Genomic DNA, 17,732 nt, shown 5'->3' on the forward strand with positions numbered 1-17,732 from the left:
AAGTGTCAGTTCAGCCATATTGAGAAAAACCTATTTGTAAAAGTATTTCGATATTTCCCCCCTATATGCAGCTCTGAACATGATGTACATGAATGAGGTCTGCCATTTAAACATTCATATCATTGCACATACACTCTTCTTTTAAATTCCTATTCTCTCCTTGGCTGCAATGACCCTTATATGCAAACAAAGACACCTTCCCATAATAATAAAGTAATATAGACACTTATAGAGACTTGGAAAAAGCACTGCAAGGTTGATGAGTGGACATTAATGAGTCCTTTCAAGGTTATCCACTGCTATAAGCCACTTCTGATGATGTGTCTACAACATAATTCTGGGTAATGAAACCTGACAAGTGTCTTTTGACTGACACTGTGGGGTCAATTTACCCTGAGACAAACCCTCAGACAAACATCACTGGTAAAAATACAAGCAGGCTTATTGTGCACACCAACAGTGCACAATGTTAAAACAAATTTTTAAATAAATTAAATGTAGCAAAAACAACCTGAAAATGTAAGTAAGCTAATGCAGATCCTAATCCAAACTCTACTGCTGGTTACATTTAGACAATATGTTTTTGTTTTTTTTAAACACAGGGAGCCCGCTTTATTTATGTTTTTGTAAGTTACCTTTAAATTGAGCAATATATGACTAGTACACTTCAGCTAGCTCAAACGATTGAAGCCATTTTTAAATATATTTCCAGGGGCTAAAAAAACAATGAGACACTGTATTGTCCATTTTTAAATGTAGGTTATCTTAAATTAATATAATCTGGGACCATTTACTGTTACTAGTCTCTTGTAATGTGAAACCTAACTGGTTGGCAGTGCTCAAGCATGTATGCATGTGTCTCTTTGTGTGCATGTGTGTCATATTGTTGTTGTTTTTTAATGTTAAGGCAGCAGCCCTGCCATTATCATTTCATATGGATGCCTGAAACAGCATGCCCCAGTCTGCTGCCACTTAATTACCTTCCAGTCAGCCTGAAGACATCTGGCTTTGATCCAGGCAGACTCTCTGGAGAGGGAAGAGAAGTACATCTAAGCCATTGGTTTCAATTTACCATGGGACAAATATTGCTTAAACATGCACACAATAAAAGAAAAGTCCAACCCAAAACAGAATTTACATGGCACTGCATATCAGTGATTTTGGCAGGTAAAGTCAACATCTATTAAAACAACAAATATTTCCCTTAAAAAGGAAATCAAGAGTATAATTGTACTAATTGATTGTGTCATCAGGTGTCACTTTGGGAGCTGGTCCACCAACAATGAATGTATTCATGACCCTGTGGGCTGATATAATCTCTGGTTGAGATATTACACTTAAATTATAGTTCAATGAATATTTACAGCTATGAATCATCACATGTGCCCATGAAACAAGAACTCATTTTAATCCCCATCAATTATTTTGTTTTAGGGTGGATTTCTCCTTTAATACTCCACTGACTCAGCTGATTCCTGAGCAATGTGTTTATTGTGGAGTCCTGGAGCAGACTTTAATAGACATATACAGTAAAGGCTGATTCTATACATGAGTGTGTATGACGCAAAGAGTTTTTCATAATCTTAAAGCTTGTGTAACTGAGTTATGTATTGCAATTTCAGCATTTATATCATCAATAGACTGCTGTCTAACTTGGTTACTCTAAGTATCATTTACAAAAGGCACACTATAATTCTGCAGGATAAAGTTAAGCAATCATGCCAGTCTTCATCAATCTTCAATTGTCCACCACAACTCTGTTGGCTGCTGAGCAGCTTAGCAGTTGGGGGTTAAGGACCGTGCTCAATAGCACTTCAGTGGTGGTAATCAGGGAGGGGCAAGCAGTACTCTTTCACTATCCCCAAGCCAACAATCATCTAGTCATGAGCTCACCTCTTGAACCTTTAGGCCTCGCTGAAGTGCAATTTGATGCTGGTTAAGAAAAGTGGGGGCAAAAGCCTGTTTACACAATCTTGATGCTTGTTTCTTTAGTACAAGTTACCCATGTTTGATAAGCTGTGGTAATGGCCGGCTTAACCCGTTAACGTAAATTTGCTGTTCGGCTCCTATTGACCGCCAAACCCAAATACTGCCATCTGTGTTTGTATACAGACCTCACAGCAGATGACACATGGCAGCTTTACTATTTGCCGAGAGACCCAATAGACTCCTGTGCTGGAATACTACTAGCATATTACACTGCACAATGCAATATAAAAATAATTGAGATCTGAAAAGTATACAGGGGTCCTCAATAAGAGAGTGATGATGGATGACCCACCTTAATCATGGTAGCCTACTTTAATAGTGCAAAGCTTCTTACATATTTAATTGAGCTTTCCCAAAACCAGATATCTCACAGTGAACCAGAGTTGTTTGATTTGTCTGGACAGATAAACTGCTAAAGAAATTTCAGCAATATTGTTACAATTAATTTAATACATTGTACATATAGTCACTCACTGTACTACTTCATGGTAAAATCAATATTTCTATACTAACAGGGCATTGACTACTATGTTTCAGGAGAAAGCTGAGAATTATTACCCAGCTCTGCAGTTCCAGGTCATAGCTTAGTTCCTCTCTTAATTAACTTAATAATTTGTATGGCCTAAAACGTTGATGTCAGGGTTCACTGTTATGGGTCACTCTAACCTTTCATCAGCTTTGTTTCAAGATGCAGTGCATAACATACCTGCCTAGCAACAAACATCAGCACACATAAGTGGCTAGCTAGTGAACATCGTGGAGCATTTAGCTATTAAAGACCCAGCTATTACCCATGTGGAGATCACCACATGGATAAAAAGAGAGTGAATATTGAGCATTACGTGTGTCAGCTAGCCAGAGACATGACCCCAAATGAGTGCTAATTTGTTGCTTTGTATCTTCTGAATGTTTACACGGGCTACTGTTTATTATCACGTTATCATGTTCACCATAAAACCTTTAAAAGGCCATGATACGTAGTGTTATGATGTGTTTGCAGGTTGTTAGTCAGCCCCCAAGTTGCAAAAAAACTTCTCAATTTGGAAGCCCTGACAAGGACCCCTGATGTTCCCAGGACCCCACTTTGAGAACCACTGCTGAAGGCTGAACACTTACTGAACTAAGAATGCAGTCTCATAGGGACACTGGTTTGTATTAGTTTTATATCAGAAGCATGAATCACACGGCTCAGGTCCGCTGTGTGCACCATGCTGGTTACTCATGTTAAGTGGAGGAGAGAGATGCTCGCAGGCAGAAGCTACAGCAAGGTGCTAATCTGACGCGCTGACGTCACCAAATCTTTGACAGCACTTCCTGGAGTGGTGTTTGTTGTGGGAAATAAACGCCGTGGTGCTGAACTGGGGATTCATGCTACATTTAACGAGAGAAGGACGGCACAAAGTACTGCGCTACCCCACCTCCAAGCATGCGGTCGCGGCAGCTTTTGCTGATACAACAGGAGAAGTGACGGAGGAGAGGGGCGAGTGGACACATATCCTCGGACAGCCAAGCGGAGCCTGAGCAGAGCCGCCGACAGCACGGAGTTGTCGCGATGCTGTAGCCCAAACCATGGACAGCAGAATAAAGTAAGACCCAGCTCGGTTTAGTGCTACCCGTCGCTTCTTGACGTAGACATGTCGAGCTAACGGAGAATGCGTGGTCACCGGCACGTAGCGTCACGTTAACTCGGCGCTGAGTGTACGGAGGAATGGTTGGCCGTAATTTGAGCCCTCTTCAAACTGTGGATTTACCCGCCGGGGCCAGCTGGCTCGACGGCCTTTGGGTCAGGCGGTTGCCCGGACAACTGACGTTAGCTGACCACCAATTAGCAGCTCCGCTAGCCGAGCAGACCGCGGGGAACATGTCAACGGGTGGACGGTCCTGTCCCCCCGGTCCCGTCTCCCCTGGTCCCGTATCCCCTGGTCCCGTCCCCCCGTCCCCCGTCCCCCCGTCCCGTCCCCCCGTCCCGTCCCCCGGTCCCGTCCCCCGGTCCCGTCCCGATGTGATGTCAGAGATCAGCAAACTTCTCGGTGTTATAGCTGTTATTGACATGGCCCGCTATTGACAGTGTGACTCACGTAAAGTCGGGCAGGTCCACTCTATGGTTATTAATATGATACTAATGTGATGGAACACAGTCGCCATGCTTGCTAATGCTGAAAACACACGTGTTGCCCATGTTTGCGTGTATTAACAGCTGCCACTTATCTCCCCTGAGTAAACCGTGTTTTGTTCTTCGCAGGGAAAAGCCAGAAAGAACATTTGATCTGGTTGTACAGGTGGCATGTCCAACATCTGAAAATGAGGGTAGGTGATGTCGGTATTTCCATTTATAATGTGCTGTCAGTCTGTCAGCTGCCTGGTGAGAGACTAAATGGAAAATGTTGCTGAACCTAAAAATAACATGCGTAATACATATAGATAGAGTTGAACGATTACTCAATTCATTGATTATTTTCACAAAAGAATTGTTGAAAACTATTTTGAGTCAATTTATTGGCCACACATGCCCACACATTGTTTCAATATCAATTAAACATCCTTGGGTTCTGTTCTGTTCTGACAAAACAAGATATTTGAAGACATTGCCTTGGTGGCCCTCTATAACAGTGTGATGAGCATTTTTTCACATTTACAGTTCAAAGCAGGAATGTATTAAGCAGTCATTTTTAATTAGTGTTACATCTACCAGTGCAAACACACAAGATAAATACATCACATGAAACGGAACAAAGATCTCTCCATTGTACAACAGTCATTACTTTCATATCCATGGTGTTAAGCTTACCCTCTCACATTTAAGTTTACTGTAGTTTGTTGACCACAATAATTGTATTTGGGAATAATGACCCATTGTAAGTCTTTTTCTTTGCCAGGGGTATTCTATCGTGTCAAACCCAAACTCAGGATGGAGGCAATGTGTTTTGTCATTGATAATCGACTGGGCTTTCCTGTGTACAGCTGTGTTGTAGCGGTCATCTCATGGCTTTTGCTGGTGGCCTACTAAATGATTAGTTGGTTGGCATAAAATCAATTGTCAGCTATTTTTATAACCAGTCAATCATTAAAGTCATTCTTGGCAGTTCAAAAGTGTGGATTACACTCAAATCGTTGTTGTGTTTTGGCTACACCTGATATGTGATATGGGAAATTATGATGAACATTTTTCTTTTACCAAATAATTCATTGATTAATAATAAACCAAAAAAGTCGACCAGGGTGTTGGTTGACGTCAATCTTTTATGCTTATTTTCCTGTTGTATTCTTTTGTTGGCCATGTGTTTGGAAAAAAATGCTGACGTTTGTGAATCTACAGTAATTGTAAGGCTGTACAGCCAAGATGTCATTTTGTGTTTTTGCACAGTATTTTAAATCAGACAGCGAGCGTCAGAGAGTGACACTGCATGACCGAGTCCAGTCTTGCACAATGAGAGCAATCATTATGTCTGTGGTGTTATTACGTGTACTCCAGAGTTTACTCTGTCTAGATTGTAAGGACTAGAAATGGTCAACGCTGAGTTCATCTGTAAAAGTCAGAGATGTTTGCTGTGTTAGTGTGATACATTCTTCATTTTGTTGGCAGATTTTCCAGTCTGGACTATACTGTTATTAAGCCTGACCATAAGTGAACCAGTGCAGGCCTTTCTCTTGTAACTGTGACCCCACAGAAATTGTTTGAGAAAGATCACACTCGGGTCACCGAGCTGCATTGAGTGTTGTGCTGTTTGCAGTGGTCAAACATTCCAGCAGTGGTGGCTGAGACAAACCTACCTTTTCTTTGAATATGGGAAATTAAGTAACCTGTATCTCACATCAATATCCAGTCACATGAGTCAAATATCATGTAAAAACATTTTCACTGCACATTACACCAGCTGTCTTATTTTGCCCACTCAGTTTTGACGTTAAAGAGGTGTTATGTGGAGGGTTCACTTGGCAGCTGCTGAGCTGACCGGAGTAGACTGAACGTTGTCCTTGGATGTAGATCTGATATTTTAAACCAAACTCATAAACCACCGGCCTGCGCTGTAATAATTGACTTCCCCCACGTATGATCGAGGGTTAGACTCATATCCGGACTCTTGCTCCCTGGAGCACAGCTACAGAGCAACGTTTGCACACCCCTCAGGTCAAATTGAACAAACGCATTTGCCTCAGTCATTTGATTGAAGTGCTCCCTCTGCCCTGCCTGCTGAGTCCTGATTGTTTAGGACGTTGTGAAAATGTATGTGCACTGTCTGCCAGCAGAGGCTTAGCATTGTGGTGGATTTCTTATAGGAGTATAGTTTCAAATAACCATTGAAGGAATTAATCACTTATCTCTGAATCTGATCAATTTCCCCTTCTTTAACTTTGCTTTAGCTGCCATCTGTATAAAATGAAATGCTTCTTGAATGCTAAAACTGTGCTGTCATTGTACAGGCCTCAATGAAAGGATTGTGTGCAAATATTATACATCTACACATACATTAAGCCCTATAATGTGTCTTGTCTCATAGCAATGTATGCATTTGTCTCAATGATGTGATACTTACTTTTACCATGAGCTGAAAGGGTTAATGCTATGAGTCATAACGGAACAGCTTTGGCCAGCTATGAAACCTCCACAGTTGCTTACCACAAACAAGAGCTGTTTCTCCTACAGCCAAACATTAGGTGCTTTGCCAAAAAACACCACTTCACATTCACACTTTATCTTCCCACTAAGTCAGAGGCAAACAAACAAGAGTGCAACCATGACAGACTATAATTAAATTGTCATAGCAACATGGTGTAGAACATTTGAGTGTTTGGAGAAGTGGTGAAAGGTTTCAGTTTGTTTATGATTCTCATTTCTCCCCCTGAACAGTTTAGTGAAGAAACCTTTGATTTGAGATTGATTTTGGCTGCATTTGTGTTGTTGTGTACTCCCTCTACCATTAATCCAGTTTGTAATACCGTGCTTTAAAGTGACTGAGAGGGTGTCCTCTTTTATTGACTGGGAAGCTTGCTGTGTGCACAGTTTTGCTGATTATGCGTCACTCTTTTGCCGCTCTCACCACATCCTGGTCTTGCAGGTCTGAAATTAAATCCATGTGCGACAGCTTAGCATGATACCATTGTAGTGTGGAGGGTAATCACCTTTTGTTTGTAATAGTCATGAGCAAACTACAGAGAAACCTGTATTGTCACACAATTATAGCGTCGCCCTTTATACATGGTCAGTACGCCTATCCCTCAACTTCCTGTGTTCAGTGGGTTTCACATCTTCTGTAGTCTGCGATATGTTTGCACATAACACCCACACTTTTGCAGAAAGGCCTGCGATAAGCGTGTCTTTTTACTAGAGTGTTTTATGGCGACCTTTTCAACCCGATAGATTGCTCACCCATTAAAAAGTGAACATTTTACACTTAAGTCCACAATTTTAATGTTTCTTTATGTGACCGGTTTCCTAAAACCTACATCTAGTAATGTTAGTAATAACAACAATGGCACGGAAAACCGGTTCCATCTCTCAAGGTGTCAGTGGCTGGAGCTATACAGCTGGGATAACTGCGCTTTGTGCACCATTGGGAAGCGCTGTCTGAACCAGTGATGCAGGCCTGGTGCTTACTTCGATTACTTGTTGGAGATTGACTTGACCTAAACTGAAGCAAGCTTCTGTAGATTGTCATCCAACCAGTTCACTGTGGCTGCCTTCTCCTTTACCCAGTGTCCTTTTAAAATATGTGTTCCAGGTAGATTTTCACGAAGTAGCACACAATCCATCCCTGACCATGTAGATATAAACATATTTTAAAAGACAAAACAACCGTCTTCAATGATTTCTGTTTTGTATTGTGAATGGCTAAGGCCTTGTTTAAGTTCCCTTCAACTGGTTTCATTTGTTTTCCATATTCAACCAGCAACAGAGTGGGAGTGGCAGCCTTAATTAACAGCATTACAGTTTTTTTATTTAAACGTAACACGCTTGTTCAAACTTTTAGCAAGGTTGTGCTGCAAAATAAGCCAATGTCATATCAATAGCATATCATTTTGTGTTTTGTAAGCCTTGAATGATTAATCCATTTTAATTAATAATAATTGATCATTCCTATGGTGGTCAATTCATTGAAGGTGAAAAAAGTTGTCACTCTTTTAGCAATAGTAACATTTACTCTGGCTCTCTATGCTTCAAAACATTACTACTCCTCTGCTTGTTTTAGTTGATACTAAAACAACTCACTTCAGTGAGTCTGCAACTTGCCGTGAGTCGGTTTAGTTTATACAGAGGTTAGCCCTCCACAACCGCCGCAATGGTACACATAAAATTGGCCGCCACACTGACCATCCAGCTACATTGATTTAAATATTGATACTAAAAGTGAATGTCAAAATGATTTAAAATGTGCATCCCCTGTACTTCAGCATTACTAATTATGGTCCAAAGGTGCAGTTGCCTATTCAGCACATTTTGTCACTTATATCAATGTCTAAAATGTTATATCTAAAATCAATTCCACTAAATGATACTGATCATCTTTGAAGTTAGTTGGAAAGTGCTCCCATTGTACAGCTTTGACTGTTATGTACACTGCTGATAGTAAAGACTCATAAGATTCCTGAAGATTTGTAATGTTCAGCCAACAGGGCCATTCAACTCTGAATGACTGCTATTGATGTAGTAACATTTAGTCCTGACATCAAGTCTGATTCACAAGCATCCAGATCAAGTTTATCATACTGTGGTCAAGGAGAAAACAGTTTGTAAGTGTGTAGCTAACAGCATGTTATTTAGAGTCATTATCTCTGCCATTGTTCTGTGTGCGTGGGACAAATTCCCAATTATTACTCCCATGGGTAGGTTAGATTCTCTGCCCCCCTGTCTTTTGGCAAACACTTATGGTAACAGCATAACATCAGTGGTGCAAGTAAGAACAGAAATGTCCATCATATTCGAGATTTGATTATGAAACAATAATACATAAATGTGACGAGCATCAACATTCCTCTAAAGAGGTGTTTTTTGGGGGAAATAAATAACAAAAGAAAATCACATCTACAATGGTGGCAGTGTTCATATCTGGACTTGGCCCCACACTTCTAACCATGGATGTGTTGATAGATGACAGACACTGGCCCCTTTTCCTCATGCAGGTCCATGGAGACCTGGCCTCCCTGTTCAGCCCGAGCTCAGTTCCGCTTAGCTCTCTTGGCTCAGTGCTCTGTGGATGCTCAGGCTGTGAGCGAGATGCCCGAGAGCGTGACTGGCATGCTAGCTACTAGCGTCTCTGGCTACATAAAGCCATATTGATGTGCTTCCAAGATGTGCCAAAGCTAGCAGATGACGCTAATGCTGCCAAGGCAGTAGGTGGGGACAGATGCTACCTGTCCTCGCCTGCGCCCTCCAGCCAGATTGTTCCCAGTTACAAAGCAATAAACTTAATAGATCAGTGTATCAATTTTACTGCAACATTCATGCTGCAATTAAGGAAAAGATTTACCGTTTAAAAAAAAAAACCCTCAATGAGGACATTATGGCTAGCACTGGCGCCTCACAGGACTACGGTGTTGGGTTTAAAACCTGACCCTGGTTCTTCTGTGTGGTTTACTTTGCATGCTCTTCCTGTCAAGTTTCCCTTTTCTGCGTTACTCTTTCAGTTTAGAAATACAGGTCAGATGAATTGGGATACATTGTTGGAATGTTTTCCTTGTTTAACGATATCCTGCATTGGAAGATGGGGGAAAGCACTTGTTGCTAATTTGTTTCCACCTCATGCTTGTGCCTGTCAGTTGTTTATCATTAAGCATGCGTATTTTTTAGTTGGCGATAAGTGACAGGTTTCTCGTCTGCTTCAGTGTCTCACGATAGCTTCTTACTAGTCGAAAAAATATGCGTGAATGGTGAAATATAAATGTGCGTGCATAGGTTTGAGTACCAGAAAGCAATAATATATATCATTTGATTTCCGTGGCCTTAGAGCTTCAATTTGTCCAGCGATGAAAAGTTATTTTTGTTCTGTATCCTAAGATCCATTTTCGCTGAGACCCGGAGGTCTCACAGTGTCACCTGCTGTCTGCTAGTTAGTTATCAATCTGCCTTCTTCCTTGCTGTAGCCCCCTCAAGCAGCACTGTGATGTTCCTTTTTCCCCCTTTGGCTTTCACCCTTTCCCATTTCCACCCTTCGTTTTCTAAGAGCAAAACTTCTGTGTAGTAGAACTTTTAGAAAAGGTTGAACGTTGACATTCTGCAAAATGTCATAATTGCTCCTTGACCCAAGCTTTGTCGTTTCTGCAGTCTGATTGGATTCCGGCTGTGTGTTGAGTTCATGGTGGGCTCACACTCAGACGGGAGGCCATTGGAGCACTAACAGATGCCATGGCAGCAAGGAGGGTGTTGATTGGTCATTAGAGAGGCCACACTCCTCCACTCACACTCCTGAGAGGACCTTGGGGTCTCACACTTTGTTTATCTCACAACCTTCTGCCTTTCTCTTTTGTCTCACCCATATGACTTTGCTAAATTGGCTCTTTCCACAGAATCCGATATCATCTAAGTCTATGTTGTCTTTTGTTGGTTTCCTCTGAGGCGATTTGAGGAAGTCTCTCAACTTCCCTGCTATGGTATGGTAATGACGGCAGTGTGAGCGGACTTTGAGAAACCCCTCCCGCTTTACGCCAGTGTCTATAGGATCATTGGACCCACAGTCCAACATTTGGCAGCCTAACCTCTTTTTTGTGTGTGTGTTGATATCCGTTTCTTTTGTGAACACTCTTAATGACATATTGAGACATCATACATTTGATGCTAATGTGGTGCAGTAAGCAGTACATGCCTTTCGGAAGACTGTATCACCTGACAGCAGATCAGAACCACATTTAGAAAGGTGTTTTAATGTCACCAGAACGGCTCCGGCTAGACATTAAAATGACTGTAATTTAATGTGATTTTTAAATGGAAAAAGCGACATGAATATGTACGTATGGATGATGTTACATTCCTGAAAGAACAAACAACTTCTGTCTTTGACATTACATTTGAAATCTGGTTGACATTTGTGGAATAGTTGCATGTTCACAAATCAAGACTATCCTGTTTGATTTGATTTGATGAGAAATGTGAATTCAGTTTCAAAAGGTGGATCATCACACTGTCCTTTGCACTGCCCAGTGAGGTATCACAGACGTATTGTTGGTAATTCTGTTTTGGTTATCCAGATGACAAAATTGGCAAGCTAGTGTTTATTCCTTTTCTCAATGCTCGACAGCCTTGTTCTTTTTGTTCGTGTCTGGAGTGATTTGTAGCTCCCCGCTCGTAGTCACTCATCCATTCAGTCGCTGTGTGGCGGCCTGCTGCTAACTTGGTTTAGTTCCAGCCCTTTTCTTATTTAAAAGAGTTGGAAGCAAGTGTTGTCCTCAAATTTCATCTCAACATGTTCTGTTTCAGATAATATGGTCCAGCTAAAACATGACTCAACATTGTTCAAGTTCACTTTTGGCCAGTGTCTAGGTAAAGGCACAGAAGAAATTCCAAGCAAGAAGATAGATTTAATTCTTTTTTTTTGCAATCTCGGTGTATATGTCTTTGGCAATGATAACCAGCAAAAAGTTATGCAAATGAATGTGCACCGGTTGTATACCGGCTCTGTTTGTGTGGCCACAAAACTCACTGTCATTGCTAATCTCTGTTCATCTGTTCTGTCTGGCAACAGCTGCCCTTTTCCATGCATACACTCACACCTTGTATGTCCTGTTTCTACCTGTTCTTCTCACATTGTAACTTTTTCTTTGTGATCACACATTGTTTGCACAAACAAGGCGCAATCCTTCTTGTTTTCTTTTCTGATTATCACTGGTTACGACCGGGAGAATAGGGAGTCGCTGGGACTTTTCAAGTGGTGTCACGTGACAAACACACACACACACACACACACACACGCACACACACACACACACACACACACACATGCGCATCGATCGCCAACAGCTGTGAGTGGACTGCTCTGTTATTTCTTCAAAGCATTGTTGCAGAGTGTTATTGGCCAGAGCATGAAGAACTGGGACAAAATGAGACTGGGTGGGGCAGGATGGGTGGAAGAGAGATGGGGGAGAGAGAGAGATAGAGGGAGGATGAAGGGGGGTGGGGGGGGGATATGCTGATGGCAGTAGTCTATAAACTGAGAGGTGAGATACCGAGGGGGTTGCTGGCTGAGCTTTCGCACTCACTGACGCAGAGAAACTCCAGGTGGGCAAACTGCTTCTGTGTGTGATAGCAGGTACATGTTCAAGTGAATAGTGTGTGTTGGCCATGTATGGCTCTGCATGCGTGTGCACGGCTGCATGGATGGATGTGTGTGTGTGTCTGTGCATGAGAAAGAGACAGAGGCTGTGAGCGCTGCAGCAGGCTCATCTGAATTCACTAATGCTGCCAGACTGGGAGAACATGGAAAGACTTCTAGGCACTGATGCTCACAGGCTATTTTTAGACTTCCCCTTTCCACGGCGAAAAAGTGGGGAAAAGTAGGAACCCGATCAATGATTTAAAATGAGATGATTTTGATGAATGCAGAAGAGTTTCATCACATCACCCCCACTTGCAGCCTCACAGCATTGTTCTTGGAGGCTTGTTTTTTGTTTGTGTGTATGTGTGCACTTTTCCTATGCATCTTTGTGTGATGGTAGATGAATGTATTCCCTTGTGGACACTCTTAAGTTTTTCACCAGAAAGCTGTGGGAATTTCATGTGTTTTGAAAATAACAACCATGAAGCAAAGGCTAGTATAACGTCCAGCTGAATTCAGCTTCCAAAAACCACTTGTGTCATCTTAAAGTTATGAAATGTAAAGAATGACAATCGATGGCCATGAGTATATACGTTAAGCACAGCAGATGGCACAAGCATGTACAACACACACACACACACACACACACACACACACACACACACACACACACACACACACACACACACACACACACACACACACACACACACACACACCAAGTATTGTGAGTCAAACAATGATTGGCTGGTTCTTATGCATGTAATACCAATGTGGCCTAGTTTAGCCCCCAAATGAACAGGATTAGTGCAGCTCCTGCTTTATTGTAGCTTTAGTGATGTTAATCTGTTCTTAGCCTATCAAATTGGATTTTATCAGAAAAAGCTGTGCTTAAAAATATGTGACTTTCGACTGCCATATTCAGCAGGTTTTAAAATGACAGGATTTTAACAGGATTTGGGTTTTACTCGCTTCTCATGACCTGCCCACTTCTCTGGTCGTGTGCAGTGGGAATGACTGCATAACCTTATTAAACAAGACACCACTCTCTGTGAGACGTTCCTACAGGAGCGTGTGAGCGTTTCTGATTTAGAATTGAGTTTTGTATAAATCACTGTCTTCTGGCTGTCAAAAGTATGTTTTATTTGTAATGCATGATATATAATGATGATGAGTATTCATTTTTGCAGGGAGACTCAAAGATATCCAGCGTTCTTTAAACCTCACTTTTAGACGAACAGAAGAAGCCGATAAAGGCAGAGATTAGAGTTGCAAAGGAGTCCTCAGATTGTATTATGGTCTCACAGAGCTGCTGCCATGTTGACGGATGTAAAAGATGAACATGAATGTAAAAGACAGACATTTATATTCCTCGGCAATTAATGAAATCAACCTACTTATTGACATGATATGAGTACTGGTATCCTGACATCTAGACTGTTGTCCTTTTAGACCTTCATTCTTGTGACCAAGGCCAAACCCAAGTCTAGTTGTAGAAGCCTCCTGTCTGTGCTGTCATTTCAGCTTCTATCCCCCACTATTTACATGTCAACAGCTATGCCCAGAGGCTATGTCTCTCCATTCAAGGCTGCTTCCATGTTGCCTAACACCACACAATTACTGTGAAGATGACGGCGTTTACATGCATGTTGTAGCTCTACTGGCCCTTAATTTGGGTTCTGGCCTATTTTTCAAGACAGAAAATATAGGTCAGTCTGAGGCCATTTATCATTGCAAATCATACAATTCATCCACAAGGTCTTTGTTTTTATATAGACAGACAGACACACACACACACACACACACACACACACACACACACACACACACACACACACACACACTATGTGGAATAATTTCTGATTATCTCTCTTAATTAGAACTTGTTAAAATGAGATTGGGAGTTTTTAAAATATTGAATACCCATTTTAGACTGACACAATGATGCAGGGTCTACCTTTGTTTGTGGTCCATGTGAATAGGTGAACATGCATTGTCCCCCTGGTCCATGGGATGTGCTTCTGACCAGGGTTATACAAGCCTGCTCTGCATGGATTTCAATTTTTTATATTGCCCAAAATCACAAATTTGCCTCAAGGGGCTGTACAATCTTTACAGCATATGACCCCCTTCAACGTGTTTTAGGGGAAAGTACAGGAAACACTGCAGGATTACATCATTCATCATTAATTGGTCTCTTTTTAAATGTCAGAGTTTCTTAAAGATCATGAACTTGAATCTCCTAAATACACAGCAACAACCACTTTCATTCCACAAACAACTAACACATTTACAGTTTATATTGGGTCTAGTGTGGATAGATAGTTTGTATATTTAGTTATTGGTCTATTGACAGTCAATAAATTGACAAACATTTTGATTGATTCATTTGAATAAAATGTATCAAACACAAATGCCAAACAATAGCTTAGTTGGATACAGCATTTAAAGATGTGATTTTGGGCTCCAGGACATTTTGGAAAATAGATGCTAAAAATCGTTGTCAGTTGCAGCTCTGTTGGGCTATTGTAACCAGTAAATGACTGGTTTAGCAGTGATGTCTATTAAACCACACGCCTGTGGGTGTTTGTTAACAAACATCAAACACTGTCTTGTGTGGGAAAGTGGGCGTGGCTCTGTCGACATGCGTCTTAGCCCAGTCCGCAGTCTGCTGAAGCACTTGTTGGCATGCTGATGAAGCAAAGTACAATTAACCAACCAGTTTATGTAAACGCCGATATCTTATTATACGTTTTTCAGTTTGTCTAACAACTTGCAACCCCTTGACTTTATTCAACTAGAGATCCCACTGGAGAAATACAAAGGAATGATAATGGATGAACAACAGCTGTATTTTCTGAACTGCAAAGGCCCCTTTTCTCCAAATGACCCTCCCAGAGAATTTCTTTTGAAAGGGCTCTCCAAAAAAATGTAAATCTTCTACTTCTCCTGAAGCCAGTTACATTATGTGTGTGTGTGTGTGTGTGTGAGTGTGTGTTTTAGATTTCGCTCGTTCAATAGTGTATTTTTCTGCAAGCATTTCGTCCTGCAGAGCATTGAGACCCCTGTGAACGTGTTTCGGCACTGTTGTGCGCTTTTAACGGATACAGACATATTGTCATCCCTGTGGAAAGATTGTCTGACTGACTGGCTGACTGAGAGCTGTCTGTCGGTCTGTCTGTCTGTCTGTCAGTCTTTGCATGTGAACTTCAAATCACAGCTCGGCAGCACCAAGCATGTAGCCGCCAAAGGCAAGGCTTTACACTGTCATCAGCACCACGCAGCTGCCTCTGGGTGCTGTGCCATATGACATTAACCGAGATCGATCCTCTCCACACCTCAAGGAGATGCTGTACTACACAGTGTTTTCTCTGATGCTGCAACCGCCACCTCAAAGACTAGGAAAGGAACTCCACCCTAAGCAGGTGTAATTGAGTGACAATGACCTGATCACCAGTGCTCTTTAAATAAGTCTTTAACTAACTATTGTATTTCTTGTTTCTGTCACATGGGAACACACCAACAAAATAGTGGTGCTGCAAAGCTTCTTTTACATTCATGAAAGAAAGTATACATCATACTAAGTTACACTCTTGGTCCAGGTTACATTCATGTTTATTTCACCTTAATAATAATAATAATAATAATAGAGATATTAATAATTTACTGTGCATATATAGATGTTGTGTTTTGATGGCGGCAGATGGTTGGACCATATGGAGAGAAGTATGTGATTATGTGAAGAAATGTTGTTATTTAAGTGAAACAACCAGTGATGGAATCGTAACCGTTAACCTGTGCTGTTGCATTCAAAACTCTGCAGCCGAGCCTCCTTTTTCCCTTTCTATTTAGAAATACGTATCTGGGTCATGTCTCAGATTTCAGATTAGATTTTAGATTTCAGTGCACATTACTGCGTTAATGTAGGCACTTGACTTTGTTATTTGGTAGCAACAGAGCATAATACAGTGAAGACAGAGTTGGAGACTAGTCTGCAAGGGAGTTACTGGTTTGTTTTACCAGTACCCCCCCCCCCCCCCCCCCCCCCTCCAACAAACATGCCGTCTGTGTTCTGTGTTGAAGATGCAGTCATGCGAAGCTGGTGTTTGACATAACGTTGGACCAGCGTGGAATCTGACTGGGAATATCAACGCTGATATGTGGTGATACACAGAGGCTGTCACAAAGGTTGCATCCATATGCTGTGCCACTCATTCGTGAAGCTGTGAAATTGGGTTGCATCCCAACTAGCCTGAAGACAGTATCACTTTCACTTCTCTCTTTTTGTCTCTCTCTCTCTCTCCGCTTCCCCCCTCTCGCTCTCTATCTTTTTTCTCTCTCTTTCTCGGCTCATCCTTCTCAAGCATTTTTTCTGGGAAGACTGAACAATTAATGTGGCATTATTAGGGTCACATCATCTCCTTTCAGCTTTTTCTTTCTTCTCCTTCCAGTGGCTGAGGCTGTTGTTTATCTTTTTTTCAGATGTAGCTGTAGAAATGTCTTAGAAATCCCCCAGGCCAACATCTCTCACATGTGAAGCCTGCCAGTTGATTTCTTTGGCTGGTAAAGGAGGTTCTACCTTTAGAGGTTGTTTTCTTTTTGTTTTATTCAAATTTTCCAGCATTGGAATTAAAATGCATCCCTCCTTTGTCAATTTAGACCTATTTCTAGACCAAATCTGGACCATTGTGGTAATGTATTTGCTATTGCCTTTCAACAATAACGTATGTGCCCTATGTCAAAGACAAATCTGTTCTAATTGGTTCCAGGTAGTTTTTGACTAACCTCAGGCTTTCACTATTTCAGTCAGTCCCCAGTTCTCATTTGTAACAACATAGTATGACCAATCAGTTTTAGTAAACTTAAGAACCATATCATCGTTTAAGTTGTTTCTCTTCTTCCTCTGCTCACTAAATCAGCATGAAATGTAATGCCATTTGCAGTGTGCAGTCTAAGACTTGATAGGCAAAAGGGGAAAGTTTTTTTTAAACGTCTGTGAGTGTGTTTTTCTTTCTGCTGGCCTTTGAAAAATGCCAGTTAATCTGCTTACTCCTTTAATTGTGAGCGTAGGGGTTGGGCCTCCTCCTGGCCAGAATAAGGCTACTGATCCAGAAGTAAAACGATGACCACCACAGTTATTCCCTCCTTTAGGTTTTGCAACCCCCCTAGTCTTCTTTAACCACTGCTCGTCTCCTCCTCCTCCTCCTGCTCCACCATACCCTCCCTCAGAGGGAAGAAAGCTCCTTGTTCTGACAATAGACATTTTTTACCATATGTTGGCTTGACATCTTCATCAGGTTCACAGCAGGTTACCTTAGTTAACTTTCACTCCACTGCCTGATGGGATTTTCTCTCTCTGTTTCTCCAATCGGCCCAGGCTCAAAGTCTAGACGGCCTCCGAGGCAGGGTCCCTTCAGCCCTGTGTCCACAATGGCCGTATTGTGGATGCTTAGTAGCGTTAGCTTCCTCCTGTTACAGCGAACGGGCTAGTGCTAAAAC

At 41.6% G+C, this 17,732-nt stretch overlaps 1 protein-coding gene across 2 annotated transcripts in view; it reads left to right on the top strand.

Moving 5' to 3' along the window:
* The first annotated feature begins 3,292 nt into the window (after positions 1-3,292).
* dennd1b (DENN/MADD domain containing 1B) overlaps positions 3,293-17,732 on the top strand; it is a 102,203-nt gene continuing 87,763 nt past the window's right edge. The window contains exons 1-2 of one of the 2 annotated variants that reach the window (XM_034530194.1): positions 3,293-3,575; positions 4,232-4,296. In XM_034530194.1, coding sequence (XP_034386085.1) covers positions 3,559-3,575; positions 4,232-4,296 — 82 coding nt within the window. In that variant the 5' untranslated portion in view covers positions 3,293-3,558. The remainder of the gene's footprint in view (positions 3,576-4,231; positions 4,297-17,732) is intronic. The other variant, XM_034530193.1, reaches the window with a different exon arrangement.

Source organism: Cyclopterus lumpus, chromosome 4 (genome assembly GCF_009769545.1).
Source record: "Cyclopterus lumpus isolate fCycLum1 chromosome 4, fCycLum1.pri, whole genome shotgun sequence".
NCBI classification, from domain to species: domain Eukaryota; kingdom Metazoa; phylum Chordata; class Actinopteri; order Perciformes; family Cyclopteridae; genus Cyclopterus; species Cyclopterus lumpus.